At 38.0% G+C, this 18,075-nt stretch overlaps 1 protein-coding gene and 2 pseudogenes across 1 annotated transcript; 2 read left to right on the top strand and 1 right to left on the bottom strand.

The window, feature by feature from the left end:
• On the bottom strand, positions 1–16,137 carry LOC114743616 (G-type lectin S-receptor-like serine/threonine-protein kinase LECRK4; annotated as a pseudogene).
• Positions 15,507–18,075, top strand: part of LOC114743615 (G-type lectin S-receptor-like serine/threonine-protein kinase LECRK1) — a 13,350-nt pseudogene continuing 10,781 nt past the window's right edge.
• On the top strand, positions 16,524–18,026 carry LOC114743619 (G-type lectin S-receptor-like serine/threonine-protein kinase LECRK3). Its single transcript, XM_028931838.1, has one exon. The coding sequence runs from the start codon at positions 16,524–16,526 to the stop codon at positions 18,024–18,026; it is 1,503 nt and encodes a 500-aa protein (XP_028787671.1).

The following is an 18,075-nucleotide window of genomic DNA, read 5'->3' on the forward strand; positions in this document are numbered from 1 at the left end:
CTATTTCCATGGCTGCGACCCGCGAACTGTCGAGTAAAAGGACGAAGGTAATGGAGGACTTGGAACTTGAATGAGGCCTTCCAACATTTGCATCACAGTCTTCATGGTAGGCCTTATTTCTGGATTCTCTTGAATGCACCATATTGCTATCATCACCCATTTCTTCAACCTCCCTATATCAGCAATGGCCTCCTCGTCACTCTGTACCAGAATGTCAATTCTTCCCTCCATATAGCAATCATAAGCCCAATCTGTCAGTATCGCCTTGTCTTCCCCCACTTTATCCAGATCCATCTCCAAGCTTCTTCTGCAACAAATTATCTCTAGCAGCATCACGCCATAGCTATAAACATCCACCTTAGCCGTCACCGGAATACTCTTGAACCATTCCGGTGCTACATATCCTCTGGTTCCTCTTATCATTGTGTGGGTTCTGCTCTTATTAGAGTACAACAACTTGGCCAACCCAAAATCTGAGATTTTTGGCATGAAATTCTCATCTATGAGAATATTTTGGGGTTTTATATCACAGTGAATGATGGGAGTCTCGCACTCTTCGTGTAAGTAAAGTAGCCCTCTTGCAATTCCCAAAGCAAGGCTAACCCTTAAATTCCATTTAGGTTTGGGCTGCCTGAAAAGGATGTCTGCAAGTGTACCATTGCTCATGAACTCGTATACCAGAAGTCTATGAACTCCCTCATCACAGAACCCAATCAGCCTAACCAAATTTCTGTGGCATGTTTTTCCAATAGCACTCAACTCAGTCCTAAATTCCTTCTCACGTTCTTGAGCTATTCTATCCAATCTCTTCACCGCAACAGCAGCATTAGTTCTTGAGTTGAGGGTGCCTTTGTACACAGTGCCAAATGAACCCCTTCCTACTTCTTCATTAAACCCACTCGTTGCCTCCTTAGTGCTTCAAATGTGAAAGAGTGCATGTTTGTTTCTACAGGACTTGAAACCTGAGCATTATCCTTTTTTGACTTTAAGAGAACAATCGAAACCATTTTGGCTACAAAGAAAGTATTTATGACAAGGAAGCCAATAAACAATCCTAAAAGAGCGTGATAGACCCGATCTTCCTTTTTCATACCCAATGGTCGAATTCTTATTTTCATCAAGACTGTAGTTCCATCAGCACTAGTAAGATATCTTCCGTTAGAAAGTGGTAGTCTTTTCTTCCAACAATCACCATGATTGTTAAAAATAGCAACTGCACAGTTACAATCATACAAGCAAGATCTGCTACATTCGTCCTCTGTGTAATTGAGCAGCCTTTCATAATCTCCGAGAGGCCAATTCACATTTTTTTGCAAGATCTTCATCTCATACACCTTTTCCGGATTGGCTTTTGATTCTTCATCATCAGCGGCACAACCAAAGGGGAGATTAGGTTCGCATCCTCCAAATTCATCGTTCGGATCCACTAGGGAATACCAATCAGGGCACTCACAAGTTGGCCTACCGTCATTCGAATTCCAAACACAGTAGCTATTGTAGCCACAACAACCACTACCCAGATCACCAAAGAGTACAGTGCAAACGTTCCCATCATCAGGAACATACTTCACGAATGACCAAACTTGGTTCTCATAGCTGGGATTCCTTGGATAGGAATACAACGTGAAGACTCCATAATAATCAAGTGTAGCCCTGTAATAATATCTATTTACATCATTATCTAAGCCGTCCCATAGAGGTCTTTGACCTACAGAGACATTTCCAGCAGAATTAAAGACTAGTCCTGACACAGAGTCATTTAAATTTGCATCAAATTCGTAATATTTTTTGTAACGAAATTCAGTTGGCCATCCAATCTGACTTAACGCGAGATTGACACCTTCGAAATAAAGCTCAAACCTTCCCTTTGTATAATTTGATTGTGCCAAGCGAGAAGACAACTTGCCATCAAGACCGAGAGTTTGGTTTGGCAACAGTGTATCGGTGGGATTTTTGAAACTTTCCCACAAATGAGAAGAATTGGAGGATGCCACCAGAACAAAATTTCCATCATCACGCATTTCTGCATGGGACACATCTTCTTGTGGTGTAGAATTCCATATAGCTTGACCTTGGGGGTTAGTGAGACTAAGACCAGTTCGTGTGAGCTGAACTCGCGATCCTGATGGTACTGCTGGATTGGACATGTTTGCATTCCAGACAACGGTTTTGTCAGGTATTTTGTCGTACCAGATGGCAAGTAAAAAGAGATTTGTGTTGTTGATTCGGCGAAATCCGAAAGCGAATTCCTGAGAAGAGGAGAGCCATCGATCATTTTGATCGTTGGCGGAGAGAGTGGTGTTCACATCAACGATTCCAAAAGCCAAATGAAGTCGAAGCAAGAAGAAGGCGAAGAAGTAGATACTAGGAATAGACATGAAAGCGAGTGAACTTTAGAATGAGACGTTGAGAAAGGAGAGGGAGGAAGGGTGGCTTTATGGGGAAGAGAAATGTGAGACAAGGGGTGAAGACGAAGATGCAAGGAATATGTGCATGTCCAAGACCACACTAGGATCGGTTTTCTGGTCTTCAGGTGAATCAGAAGAGAAAGCGTACTTGTTTGGCATTGAGGCCCTATTTTCAACATTGAAAAGTCATCACTAGAATAGATCAGAAGAATAATATCAAGGAGAGAAATAAGCATGTTGTACATTCATCAGTGCTGCAGAATGATCTCAGTCCAAGTATTCTATTCTATACGGTATCTATAATAGCCAAGTGAGATGAGACTAACATTATGATTTAATATTCTAATAATCTAGAGTCACCATAGGGTATATTCCAGCATTTTTTTCCCCAGTATGTGATCTTCCTAGCTAGAAAAATTGAAATTACGCAAGTGATGCCGAGATGTAAAATTTATCTATCTATATATGCGTAGAAAAATAATGGCAATGTTTTCATGTTGTGCGTATATATTAATTTAATTTAATAGATGTCGTACTTACAATAATAAATTATTGTTTATTGTTATTTAATTAATATTTACATATATTAAGTAATTCAATATCATTTTATAAATATTAGGAGTATTAATAAAAAATTTCGAAGAAATTAAGAATCTAAAAAAATTCAGAAGACTAAAAGTTATGATAATATATAAATATTTGAAAGTTAAAACAACTGTATATTTTCTCGCTTATTATATTCTTTTTTTATTGATTTAATTTATTTTTATATTCTCCCTCTTTCGTGAGATATTAATTCATTCTTTTTTCTTCATTGGAATTGTTATTCGATCGTCTCTATCCATCTAATTTTTCGTGAACCAGGAATTCAAAGCTGGAAAAATGGGTTTCGAAAACAACATCATCAGAAGGGTAATTCAAATTTATTACTCCATTGACTGGAAAAGCCCGTGCAATGCACAGTGCTAACGGAAAATTCTCAAATACGGGCAAAAAAAAAAAAACAGAGAGTCACATTTTGAGATTTTAGGTTTTATAATGTATATATACGACCTCATGTCTTTAATATAAAAAGCTTATTTGATTTTTATTTTAGTTTTCAATATAAGACCTTAATCCATTTTATCTCTTATATTCATTCATTTTTTTTCTAAGATAGTTCTTGTAATAATATTAGTTCTAGTAAATACACTTGATTAGCAATGATATTTTAAGAAAGATGACATCTACTTATTATAAATAACCAACATAACTAATTTTTTTAATTTACTCAAATTAGTTAATTAACTTTTATATTTTATATTAAAGATAGGAGGTAATTTTGATTATGATAGTGATGATTTAACTGCCAACTTATTCCCCGTTTGACTAAGTCTTGCATTGACTTCTGTTGGCACACAGCACAGTTGATCAATTGGGAAATTAGGCTGTTTTCTTATGGTTAATTCTTTATATAAGAGAAAAAAAGTTGCTCATTCATTTCATGCATTAGAATACCATTGTGTGCCAAAAAACCCTAATTGAAAAGTCTGTTTTCTTTTCTTTTTCTTTTTTTGAATGAAGAAAAAAAGAGGAAGCAGACTTTTCAAAATGTTCCTAGCACGGGGAGCATAACATTGATTTGTATTTATAATCTCCTTATAAAAGTATATATAATAAATGTCTGACTTAATTTCTACGCAAACCTGGATAAAATTTTTTTTATTCAGTATTATCACCTAAGCTTTCTTAGTTTGTTTTTTGGCCAACCACGTAAGCTGTGTGTGTGTGTGTGTGTGTGTGTGTGTGTGTGTGTGTGTGTGTGTGTGTGTGTGTGTGTGTGTGTGTGTGGAATTATGTTGAAGGGAGAGTCACAGAACTTAATTATGCAAACTAGTGAAATATCCATTTAAATTGTATGTTCACCACATCTAGCAAATCATAAAAGTTTGAATAATATATAGACATCAAATAGGCATCTAGCTTTGATTTCCTGTATTGAATAGACATCACAATTGATCAAGAAATTACACGCTCACCTCATTCATTTTTTGCTTTTTGGTTGGACTTGTGCATAGGCAGAAAAATAGGTAGAAGGCGCGCAGTTGATTTGGTATCAGGCATCTACAATAATTTCGATAGAAATAATTTATTGACACAGTCAACGCTAATTAACAATGTCATGTATGGCCGGGGTGATCTTAAAAACATATGCATGCTTCATATCTGAGAGCGAGACTGGTAATTTTCTTTTGTTTTTTTTTTTCCCAGTAAGTTGAGACTGGTAATTTTCTTTTGTTTTTTTTTTTCCCAGTAAGTTGAGACTGGTAATTTTCTAAGATCCAGTGCATTGTTGTTAAGGTGGAAAAAAAAAGTACTCCTCTAGTTCTAAATATAAGACTTTTTTTGTAATACAAATTTAGGACTAGAGGAGTATTATCGTTGAAGTAATTGCACATATTAACCAAGCTGGGCTTAACTCGTCAATCAATGCATGTGGACCATGGTAGCATCATTATACACACACAAACACACACTAGCTTCGGTCCTTATTTTAAGTGCACAATTGCAGTCATTTAAGCAAGATCTTCTACACTCAGCCTGTGTGTAGTTGAAAAACATTTCATACTAATGTCTTGGAGGCCAATTCACATTTTGCGCAGGCTTCATCTCACACACCTCTTCTGGATTGGTTTTTTATTTTGCATCATTATCAGCCCCACAGCCAAGTGATGTGATTCAGGTGGCCATCCAATCTGGCTTAACAAGAGCCAGCTTTTATCAAAATAAAGCTCGAACCTACCCTTTGCGTAATTGACTTCTGTCAATTAATCGACAAGTTATTGTTCAGATCCAAGGCTTGTGTGGGTCGAATTGTGTTGCAGATGATATGGGCTCGATTGGGAGATGATGGCCCAATATATGATGGTAGTTCCAATAAGCTACGGTGGAGCCGAAGGGCCCGAAATAAGACTCGGAAGTCGTTAGGGGCCAGGGGCGTGAAATGATTCGGCTATCATTCCTGCTGCAAGATTCTCTATGACCTCTCTCTCTATATTCTGTGCCATCTTCTTTCTGCTCTCTCTGTTCATTATATTCCCAAAGCTATGGCCTTTTATCTGCTAGTAGATTCGAATAAGCTCTGTATCTGTTGATATTTGCATCTATATTCAGAGCTGACCATTTATTGTTACCGTGTTGCATTTTGCGTTCTCTAACATGACAGATTGTCGACACTTTTTGCCACAAATAAGAAGAATTTGAGGATGCCGGAACGAAATTTCCATCGTTACGCATTTCTGCAAATATACAGGACACATCTTCTTGTAGTTCAGTTGTCCGTATATATAGCGCCTAACCTTGGGGGTTAGGGAGTCTGAGAGTCGATCGGGTGAGCTGAACACGCGATCCTCATGGTACTGCTGGATTTGACATGTTTGCATTACAGGCAATGGTTTAGTGATCTTGATTGGGCGAAATCCGAAGGTGAATTCGCCAGAAGGGGAGAGCCATGCGGCGTTTCGATCGTTGGTGGAGAAATTTATGTTCAAAACCACGTTTCCAAAAGCCAACTGAAGTTGAAGCACGAAAAGGGCGAAGACGAATAAAGATACTGGGAATAGACATGAAAGCGAAGTGAGCTTTAGAGACACAGGTTGAGAAAGGAGAGGGAGTGGTAACTCTCTATTTTCAATATATTTAAAAAATATTTCAAGTGATTTTTAGGGAGTTATAAATATATTTTAAAAAATTTCTAAAAATTAATTAAAAGATTTGATTTTGAGCATTATTTAGAGAATTTTATTATAAATACCTTAGTTTTAAATAAATAAAAACAATTAGTATTAAATTTAAGACTTAGTTGATTTTATTTTATCTTATTTCAATTTCTTAAAAGATGTTATTACAAGGCTACACTTGACCCTCATGGAGTTTTCTCACTGTATTCCCATCCCACGGAATCCAATGAAGATCAAATTTGGTCAATTGAGGGGTATGATCCTGATAACATTTGTACTGCAATACTCAGTGATATGGGTAGTGGTTGTGGCTATAATAGCTACTGCTCTTGGGATGACAACAGCAAGAGGCCAAATTTTACGTGTCCAAAAGGATATTTCCTCGTAGATCCAAACGACAAATTCAGAGGATGCCAACCAGGTTTCTCCCTTGGTTGTGGAGCTGACAAATTTCACATTCTTTGAATCTTCTGACTCATTTTTTTTCCTAAAACATTTTTACTAGACATAATCATTCTGCAGTTAACGAAAGGCGTTAGGATGGAACTAAGGAGAATGGTCGTGTTAAGAAGAAGGGAAAATCAATTTGGAGATCCTTGTAGTTTGTTCTTGATTCTGAATCAAGTCCCTAAGCTCTTTTTTTTTCCTTTTTATTAGCTTTAACTTTATTCAGTTAGATCCGTTAGTCCGCATCGTTAAATAAGCACTAACAGTGTTAAAAACTTCTGTTAATCTGGACCTATCATCTCCTTCCACCATAGCTCCAAGAAAAAAGGGGAAAAGGAAAGAGAGAGAACCGGGGAAAGTGGTGGGGCCGTGAAAAGCTTAAACCCATAGTTTGGGCATAGATATTCATTTTGTGTGTGTAGGTCACTAAAACAAATAATATTACTATTAAATTAACATCAGCTCTTAACAAATCAGACAAGTTTATTTCTTAGCAGACCTTGATGATCAACAACGAAAAATATGACTGCGTACAAACAAGAAGCCACATGCATGTGAATAAAATAAACAATCAACCGTAATGACTAACATCATGGAAAGAAAAATCCTATGATGAATAACGTTCGTTGGCCATAAGAAGCAACTCCTTTACCTCGATGTCTGCCATAGGACTCCGACTACGTCCATGGCTGCGACCCGTGAACTTTCGAGGAGAAGGACGAAGGAAACGGAGGACTTGGAACCTCGATAAGGCCTTCCAACATTTGCATCACATTCTTCATGCTAGGCCTTGTTTCTGCATTCTCCTGAATGCACCATATTGCTATCATCACCCATTTCTTTAATCGCCCGATGTCCGCAATGGCCTCCTTATCATTCTCTACCAGGACGTCAATTCTTCCCTCCATATAGCAATCGTAAACCCAATCTATTAGTATTGCCTGGCCTTCCTCCACTTCATCCCGATCCATCTCCAAGCTTCTTCTGCAACAAATTATCTCTAGCAGCATCACGCCATAGCTATAAACATCCACCTTAGCCGTCACTGGAACACTCTTGAACCATTCTGGTGCTACATATCCTCTGGTTCCTCTTATCATTGTGTGGGTTCTGCTCTTATTAGAATACAACAACTTGGCCAACCCGAAATCTGAGATTTTTGGCATGAAATGCTCATCTATGAGAATATTTTGGGGTTTTATATCACAGTGAATGGTGGGGGTCTCACACTCTTCGTGTAAGTAAAGCAGCCCTCTTGCAATTCCTAAAGCAAATCTAACCCTCAAATTCCATACAGGTTTGGGTTGCCGGAAAAGGATGTCTGCAAGTGCACCGTTGCTCATAAACTCGTATACCAAAAGTCTATGAACTCCTTCATCACAGAACCCGATCAGCTTGACCAAATTTCTGTGGCATGTTCTTCCAATGGCATTCAACTCATTCCTAAATTCCCTCTCACGTTCCGGAGCTATTCTATCCAATCTCTTCACCGCAACAACAGTAGTTTTCGTTATTGAGTTGAGGGTGCCTTTGTACACAATGCCAAATGAACCCCTTCCTAAATCTTCACTGAACCCATGTGTTGCCTCCTTCAGTGCTTGATATGTGAAAGAGTGCATATTTGTTTCAACAAAACTTGAAACTCGACGTGCAACCTTATAGGGCTTTAACAGAATAATTGATACAACTGTGGCTGCCAACAGAGCAATAATAACAAGGGAGCCAATTAGCGACCCTAATAGAGCAGGTTGGACCCGATCTTTCTTTTTCAAAGGCTGAACTCTTATTTTCAAGAGTGTTGTTGTTAAACCCTCCATCAGATCTATTCTTCCGTTAGAAAGGGGCAATCTTTTCTTCCAACAATCCTTTGCAGCGTTAGAGATAACAACGGCACAATTACAATCATACAAGCAAGATTTTTCACATTCATCCCGAGTATAATTGTTCAACCTTTCATAATCTCCAAGAGGAAAATTCACATTTGGCAGAGGCTTCATCTCATATACCTTTTCTGGATTTTCTCGTGATCGCGCATCATCAGCTCCACAGCCAAAGGAGAAAGCAGGTTGGCATCCTCCAAATTTATCGTTTGAATCTACCCATGAATATCCTTCTGGACACATACAAGTTGGCCTCTTGGTGCTGTTATCCCAAGAGCAGTAGCTGTTGTAGCCGCACGAACCACTACCCATATCACTATATATTGCATTACAAATGTTGTCAGGAACATACCCCACATTTGACCAAATCTGATCGTCATTTGACCCCCTCGGATGGGAATACAATGAAAAAACTCCATAGTAATCAAGCGTAGCCCTGTAATAATATCTGCTAACATCAAGATCTGAACTACTCAATCCAATGGCTCTTTGACCTCCGATTACTGATGAATTGAAGCGTAGTTGTGAAGCAGATTGATTGGAACTCGTGCTGATATCAAAATACTTGGTGTAAAGAGATTCCGATGGCCACCCAATCTGAGCTAAGGAGAGATTGCCATTATCAAAATAAAGCTCGAACCTTCCCTTAGTGTAATTGGTTGGTGACAATCGAGAAAATAACTTACTGTTCATATCCAAAGTTTGTGAGGGTAAGAGTGTGTCCGTAGGATTGTTGAAACTTTGCCACAAATAAGAAGAATTTGAGGATGCCAGCACAAAATTTCCATCGTCACGCATTTCTGCATAGAACACATCTTGTTGCAGTTCAGTTGTCCACAGAGATTGACCTTGGGGGTTAGTGAGATTAAGACCACTTTGTGTGAGCTGAACACGCGATCCTGATGGTACTGCTGGATTTGACATGTCTGCATTCCAGACAATGGTTTTGTCAGGTATTTTGTCAAACCAGATGGCAAGCAAAAAGAGATTTGTGTTGTTGATTGGGCGAAATCCAAAAGCGAATTCCTGAGAAGAGGAGAGCCATGAAGCATTTTGATCGTTGGTGGAGAAATTTGCGTTCAAATCAACGCGTCCAAAAGCCAGATGATGTTGAAGCAAGAAAAGGGCGAAGAAGAAGATACTGGGAATAGCCATGAAAGCGAGTGAGCTTTAGAATGAGATGTTGAGAAACGAGAGGGAGGAAGGGTGCCTTTATGGGGAGGAGAAGCGTGAGAAAAAGAGCGAAGACGAAGATGCGAGGAATATGTGCATGTCGAAGACCACACTGGCTAGGATCGGTTTACATGGTCTGCGCGTAAATTAGAGAAAGCGTACTTGTCAGCTATTAATTGAGGTCCTATTTCCAACATTGAAAGTCATCACTGGAATAGATCGAAAGAATAATATTAAGGAGAGAAATGTGCATTCTGTATATTCATCACTGCTGCAGAATGATCTCAGTTCAATTATTCTACACGGTGTCTATAATAACTAAGTGAGATGACCCTCTAATATTCTGCTTTTATATTCTAATGAGCTAAACGCAAGCATAGGGTATATTTCACCATTTTTTTCCCACTATGTGATCTTCCTTGTAAGCCAAAAAAAAAAAAGTGATCTTCCTAAATCTATATAGACATAATTTAATAGATTTCGTATTTAAAATAATAAATTATTATTGATTGTTATTTACATATATTAAGTAATTCAATATAATTTTATAAATCTTATGAATATTAATAAAAAATTCAAAGAAAATAGGTATTTAAAAAAAATTCAGAAGACTAAAGTTTATGATAATAAATAAAGTTAAAACAACTATGTATTTTCTCTCTCATTATATTCTTTTAAATTTTTTTTTCATACCCTTCTTCGTTCATTAGATGTTGATTCATTCTTTTTTCTTCATTGGAGTTGTTATTCGTCTTTAACTATCCATTTTTTCGTGAACCAGGAATTCAAAGCCGGAAAAATGGGTTTCGAAAACAACATCAGAAATCAAATTGATTACTCAATTGACTTGAAGAGCCTGTGCAATGCGCAGAGTTAACGGAAAATTCTCAAATAAGAAAAAATTGACAAAAACAGCAGAGTAACATTGTGGGACCTTAGGTTTGACAATACACACACATATTGATTGTGATATAGATCCCCTGTTTGACAAAGTCTACTGTTTGGGACCTTAGGTTTCGCTATATACACGCGCGTATCCCCTGTTTGACAAGATCTCACATTGATTTCTGTTGGCGGACAGCACAGTTGAGTAATTGGGAAATTAGGCTGCTTCTTATGGTTAATTCTTTACATAGGAAAAAAAAAATGAAGTTGCTTATTCATTTCATGTGAAAACCATAACAATAGTACCATTGTACGTACCAAAAAACCCTAACTGAAAAGTCTATTTTCTACTCATTCATTGCATGTGCACCATTACATTGACTTTTATTTATAATCTCCTTGTAAAAGACTAAAAGTATAGATAATAAATTCCTGATTTAGTTTCCACGCAAACCTGAATAAATTTTTGAGGGAATTACAATTAAGTCCCACAGAAGAGAAATAATTACTAAAAGATCCTAATAACAACCTCAACAGCCTATAATGACAAGTCCTATAGTAAGAATGACAACTTCTAGGACTTGTTTTTCTTGCTTGGGACCTCATTGTAATTCTTCCTAAATTTTTTTCATTCAGTATATAACCTCAGCTCTCTCTCTCTCTCTTTCTGTTTTTTTTTTTTTTTGGCTAACCATCTAAGCTGTGTGTGTGTGGAGAGACTATGTCGAAGGGAGAGTCACAGAGTCACTATATATAACAAAGCACAGAAGTTTAGGATTAATAGACATCAAATAGGCATCTTGCTTTAATTTCCTGTACTGAATAGACATCACGATAAGGTGGTTGATTCGGTATGAGTCATCTAGAATAATTTTGATTGAGATTATTTATTGACAGAGTCCACGTCAATTAACAATGTCATACATGAGTTCCGTGGTGATCTAATTAAAAGCATGCTTCATACCTGAGGCTAGTAATTTTCTAAGATCCAGTGTATTATTGTTAAGGCGAAAAAAAAAAAAAAGTATTATCATTGAGGTGATGATCTGTACATGTTAACGAAGCCGGGCTTAACTCTTCAATAGTATATACAAGACTCGGTTCATTAATTTAGAGAGATTAAAGAGAGTAAATAAATTACTTAATATGATATATGTTATATGATCTCTATAAAATATTTATGTGTATAATTAGATTATATACCAGCTTATAAATTAGGCAAGTTAGCTTTAAAAAAAAAATACTTTAAAGTAATTTATTTAGTTTTCTTAATCTCCTCAAAATTATTAACAAATGTATTCTGCGCAAAATGCCACACTTTTTTTTTAAAACGACAGACCATAAAAAAAAACCCAAATATACAAAGGCATATAATTATCCTTCTCACATTTTTGCGTTATTCTATGATCAATCCCTTCACCGCAACAACAGTATTATTTGTTGTTGAGCTGAGGGTGCATTTATACACAATGCCAAATGAGCCCCTTCCTACCTCTTCATTGAACCCATATGTTGCCTCCTCCAGTTCTTTGCGCACATTTGTTTCAACAAGACTTGAAACTTGAGCAGCCTTTTTTAAGAGGACAATTGGAAAAATTGTGGCTATACGAAGAAAAGTATTAATGACAGGGGAGCCAATAAGCAATCCGCAATGGGCCCGATCTTCCCTTTTCATTATAGAGGGATTATTGTTACCCAATGGTGGAAGCCTTATTTTCACCAAAGCTGTCGTTCCATCAACCTTAGTGATAAGATACCATCTATTAGAAAGGGGTAGTCTTTTCTGCCAACACATACCTCCATTGTTAAAAATAGCAACTGCACAATTAAGATCAATTAATTAAGCAACATGATCTTCTCCATTCGGCGTCTGTGTGATTGAGCAGCCTCTCATAATCTCCAAGAGGCCCATTAACATTTGTGTAGGCCTTATCTATACGCCTCTTCTTGATTGGTTTCTGTCAATTAATCGACAAGACAAGGTACTGTTCATATCCAAAGTTCGTGTGGGCAAGAGCATGTCGATGGGATTGTCTAACAGTCGAAGATGATATGGGCTGGTTAAATCATGGCCCAAGGGATGATGGTAGGTCCAATATGCTAAGCGGGAGCGTGAAAGAAGATTTGGAAGCTTACCCTCTATTTACCCGGCACGAGGGAATTGGAGGGTAAGGGAGGAGGCTCAATCTGAAAAATTGAAAAAGTTGAAGGAGAGGTGAGAAATGGACGAATGAGCTTACCCTCATTAGGGAATTGGACGAAAGCAGGGGCAGCTGTCTTAATGGGCTTACCCTCACCTCCCTTTTCCTTCATTTCCCTCAGTAGGGAATTGGACGAAAGCAGAGGGCAGCTGTATAACAACAGAAGTGGTTGGAGGAGGGGAGAGAGATGATTTGGCTATCATTCCTTCTGCAAGATTCTCTATGACCTCTCTCACTATACTCTATGCTATCTTTTTTCTGCTCTCTCTGTTCATTATATTCCTATAGCTGTGACTTTTTACCCATTTGATTCAAGTAAGTAAGCTCTGTATCTGGTTCATATTTGCATCGATATATATACGTTTATATTCAGAGCTGACCGTTTATTGTTGCTGTGTTATATTTTGCGTTCTCTATCATGACAGAATGTTAACACTTTGCCACAAATAAGAAGAATTTGAGGATGCCGCCGGAACAAAATTTCCAAAGTTACGCAGTTCTGCATGTATATAGGACGCATCTTGTTGTACGTAGTTCAGTTGTCCATATAGACTAACCGTGGGGGCTAGTGAGTCTGAGACGCGTTCGGGTGATGAGCTGAACACGCGATCCTCATATATGGTACTGCTGGATTTGACATCTTTGCACTCCAGACAATGGTTTTGTCAGGTGTTGGGAAGCAAAAAGAGATTTGTGTTGTTGATTGGACGAAATCCTAAAGCGAATTCCCCAGAAGAGAAGAGCCATAAGGCATTTTCATCGTTGGTGGAGAAATTTGGGTTCAAAACCATGTTTCCTAAAAGCCAAGTGAAGTTGAAGCAAGAAAAGGGCGAAGAAGAATAGAGATATACTGGGAATAGACATGAAAGCAAGTGAGCTTTAGAATCAGAAGTTGAGAAAGGAGGCGGAGGAACGGTGGCTTTATGGGGAGAGACACACGAGTGAAGGGATGAAGATGCAAGAAACATGTACGTGCGTGTCCCAGACCACCCGCCGATTGATTTGCTTACGTGTCAGGCACTGAGCCCCTCTCCTTGACAATGAAAAGTCATCAGCACAATCAGGGCACGTGAATATTCACTGTGCTGCACATGGATCTCAGTTCAAATTATGATCTACTATTGTACATTTGTACTAAGCTTAAGCTAAACGCTGGTTAAAAAAAAAAAAAAAGGCTTAAGCTAAACGCAAGCATTGAGTATAATAAATTATTATTTATTGTCATTTAATTAATCTTATATATATATATCAAGTAATTCAATAATTTTTGGAATAGTAATAATAACTTTGAAGAAATTAAATTAAGTATGCATATTCTTAAAAAATTTCTGAAGATTAAAATTTATGGGGATAAATATATACACTTAAAGCAATTCTATTTTATCTCATTGTTTTTGTATTGTTTTAACTAGAATTTACTCTCCCCTATGATGCAGGAGAAAAATCTTACTTTAATGCAGGAAAAGAATTTGCTTTAACGTAATGATTAGTTTCAATTCATTGTAACCTCCGTTACGAAAGCATCAACATAACATATTATATACATTCCATGTACAAACAATGGTATTGTAATTACCATGAAATAAATTTGCCTATTCAATAACTTTATGTTTACTTATTTAAGATCAAATATTATAAACAATCCCCTGTCCTAAATAGCAGATATGGGAACATTTATATCACATTGATAAAGATATTTTTCTACATATTAAAAAAATTAGTTAAGTTAGTTATTTGTAATAAATAGGTATTGTTTTTCTTAAAATATTAATATTAATCAAGCGTATTGGTTAGAATTATTATTATTATTATAAAAACTATTTCAAAAAAAAGATAAATATAAAAAACAAAATGAATTAGAGTCTTATATTTAGAATTAAAATAAAAGTCAAACAAAATTTTTATATTAAACACCGAAAGTAGTATTAATTATGATAGAATGACTTAATGCCAGCTTATCCCCAGTAGATAGAAGTCGGCTTGATTCGGCATTAGGCACATAAATAATGACGTTGATGGAGATAATTATCGACAGAGTCAACAATGAGTAAAGAAGATCCACACGTCATGTTCGGCATTGGTTATTATTCTCTAAGATTCAATGTATTATTGTTGAGTTGATTAGTGTGCTTCACTTCGTCAATAATTCACGCGGACCATCTGGTAATACCATATTATGTTACGTGCGAAACGGCACACTTCATTTGCTCTATGGTATAATTTGCAGAAGATACGGTGGCATATATCTCTTGTGTGCTATTTTCCTCTTAATCCGTGTCATTTGTTTAATTTTTCCAACTCACCTGTCACTTTAACGCTTTCTACTTTTAACAGCGTCAGCTCTGCTGTGAGCTTTTCTATTCTTTCCTATCAATCCAATTCATTTTTCAACGTTAAAATAGTGGCCAACGCCTCACCCATGCTTTGCTTTACGCACCACCAAGTATAAACCAATCCCAGTGTGGTCTCCGGCCGACATACGTACAGACAGTTGGCCTGGTACGACGTACCTTCTCTCATGTTGATTGCCCTCCAAGCGCCCCCTTCCTCCCTATCTCTTCCCTCAACTTCTGACAGAACGAAAAGCAAATAAAAACAGAGGCTTCTTGTTCTAGCCGAAGGGGAAACTTCCTTCTTTAAGCGGATACAAAAAAAATAACCGGTGAACTACACTTGCTTCTGGATAGATGTGTGGGACAGAGGGCTCGTGGTACCAGCTGCCACCCTTCTTCCTCTGCTTTGAGAAACAAAGTGGATTGAATCAAAATAAGAACAAGTCAGTATAATCACTGTACAACGAGATGTGGCCGTGCTCTAATTTGCAGCAGAGGAAAAGAATGAAAAATCAGCCTCACACGTGAAAGGTCATTACTTATCCCTAGTGCTCACAAATACTCAGATATCCTATTTTCTATTTTTCTCTAACGCTAATTCTAAAGCTCACTCTCTTTCATGGCCATACCCAACATCTTCACCGTCCTTCTCTTGCTTCCTCTTTATTTGGCTTTCGGAAACGTCACTTTGAGTTCAACTCTCTACGCCAGTGATCATAACTCTTCATGGCTCTCATCGTCCAAAGAGTTTGCTTTCGGATTTCATCCAATCAACAACAGCACCAGGCTCTTCTTGCTTGCCATCTGGTTCGACAAAATACCTGCCAAGACTGTTGTCTGGAGTGCAGACATCGCAGATCCAGTACCACTGGGATCGAGGGTTCAGCTCACATCAACGGGTCTCACACTTACTAACCCCCGAGGTCAAGTGATGTGGGCAATCGAACCAGAAGAAGATGTGTCCTACGGAGCAATGCTTGATACCGGAAATTTTGTTCTGGCATCCTCTAGTTCTTATTTGTGGCAAAGTTTTGACAGTCCCACCGACACGCTCTTACCTGCACAAACTTTGGATGTGAACAGTAAGTTATCTTCTCGATTGTCGTCGGTCAATCACACAAAGGGAAGATTTGAGCTTTATTTTGACAATGGAAATCTCTCCTTAAGTCAAATTGGGTGGCCATCTGACTTTCATTATGACAAATATTTGAGTATTAGCACGAGTTCTAATGACTCTGCCTCACAATTAGTCTTCAATTCGTCGGGATATATTTATGTGAAGACAAAGAGTGGAGATCAAATAGCTCTTGGGTTGAGTGAGTCCAGTCTTTCTATTAGAACATATTATTACAGGGCTACACTTGATCCTTATGGAGTTTTCTCGTTGTATTCCCATCCCAAGGACTCCAACGAAGATCAAGTTTGGTCAATTGAGGGGTACGTTCCTGATAACATTTGTACTGCAATGTTTAGTAATATGGGTAGTGGCTGCTGTGGCTACAATAGCTACTGCTCCTGGGATGACGTCAACAAGAGGCCAACTTGTACGTGTCCAAAAGGATATTTCTTGGTAGATCCAAACGACAAATTTGGAGGATGCCAACCTCGGTTTTCCCTTGGTTGTGGAGCTGATGATGCTCGATCACGAGAGAATCCAGAAGAGGTATATCATATGGAGACTTTGCAAAGTGTGGTTTGGTCTCTTGGAGATTATGAAAGGTTGATCAATTATACCAATGATGAATGTATAAAATCTTGCTTGCATGATTGTAATTGTGCAGTTGCCATCTCTAATGCTCGAGCGGATTGTTGGAAGAAAAGATTACCCGTTTCTAACGGAAGATTCTCTATAAGTGAGGTTGGAACAATAGCAATCTTGAAAATAAGAATTCAAGCACTGGGTAATCTCAATCCTTCTCCGCAAAAGGAATATCGGGTCCAACCTACTTTGTTAGGGTTGCTTATTGGCTCCCTTGTTCTAAGTACTCTATTCATAGCAGCTTTGGTTTCGATCATTCTCTTAAAGCCCAAAAAGACTACTCGTGTTACAAGCCTTGTCGAAACAAATATGCATTCTTTCTCATATGAAGTACTGAAGGAGGCAACAAATGAGTTCAACGAAGAAGTAGGAAGAGGTTCCTTTGGCATTGTGTACAAAGGCGTCCTCAAATCAGTAACAAATACTGTTGTTGCAGTGAAAAGATTAGACAGATTGGCTCAAGAACGAGAGAAGGAATTTAGGAATGAGTTGAGTGCTATTGGAAACACATGCCACAAAAATCTGGTTCGGCTGATTGGGTTCTGTGACGAGGGAGTTCATAGACTTCTGGTGTACGAGTTCATGAGCAATGGTACTCTCGCAGATATTCTCTTTGGAAAATTCAAACCTGAGTGGAATTTAAGGGTTAACCTTGCTTTGGGAATTGCAAGAGGTTTGCTTTACTTACATGAAGAGTGCGACACTCCTGTCATCCATTGCGATATTAAACCTCAAAATATACTGATAGATGCACATCTGAGGGCAAAAATCTCAGATTTTGGGCTCGCCAAGTTGTTATCTTTTGATCAGAGTCGAACCCAGACAATGATAAGAGGAACTAGAGGATATGTAGCACCAGAATGGTTCAAAAATGTTCCTGTAACTCCCAAGGTTGATGTCTACAGCTATGGTGTGATGCTGCTAGAGATGATTTGTTGCAGAAGAAATGTGGAAATGGATATGGATAAAGAGGAGGAAGGAGAGGCAATACTGACAGACTGGGCTTATGATTGCTATGTGGAGGGCAGAATAGACATTCTCGTAAAGAACGTTGAGGAGGCCATGGCCGACAGAAGGTTGAAGAAGTGGGTGATGATAGCGCTGTTGTGCATCCAAGAGAATCCTGAAGTGAGGCCTACCATGCAGACAGTGACGCAAATGTTAAAAGGCTTCGTTGACATTCCGAATCCACAGCCGCCTTCATTCTACACGCACGTTTGAGTGTCGCAACGATGGAAGCCGTATGTAGTTTTATGGTAGTCATTATTAC

The sequence above is a fragment of the Neltuma alba genome, unplaced genomic scaffold (assembly GCF_004799145.2).
Source record: "Neltuma alba isolate B1F8T4 unplaced genomic scaffold, ASM479914v2 tig00004067_pilon, whole genome shotgun sequence".
Classification (NCBI taxonomy): domain Eukaryota; kingdom Viridiplantae; phylum Streptophyta; class Magnoliopsida; order Fabales; family Fabaceae; genus Neltuma; species Neltuma alba.

Excerpts from the sequence above, each read along its gene's own strand:
- LOC114743619 (XM_028931838.1), top strand. The coding sequence starts at position 16,524 with ATGGGTAGTGGCTGCTGTGGCTACAATAGCTACTGCTCCTGGGATGAC.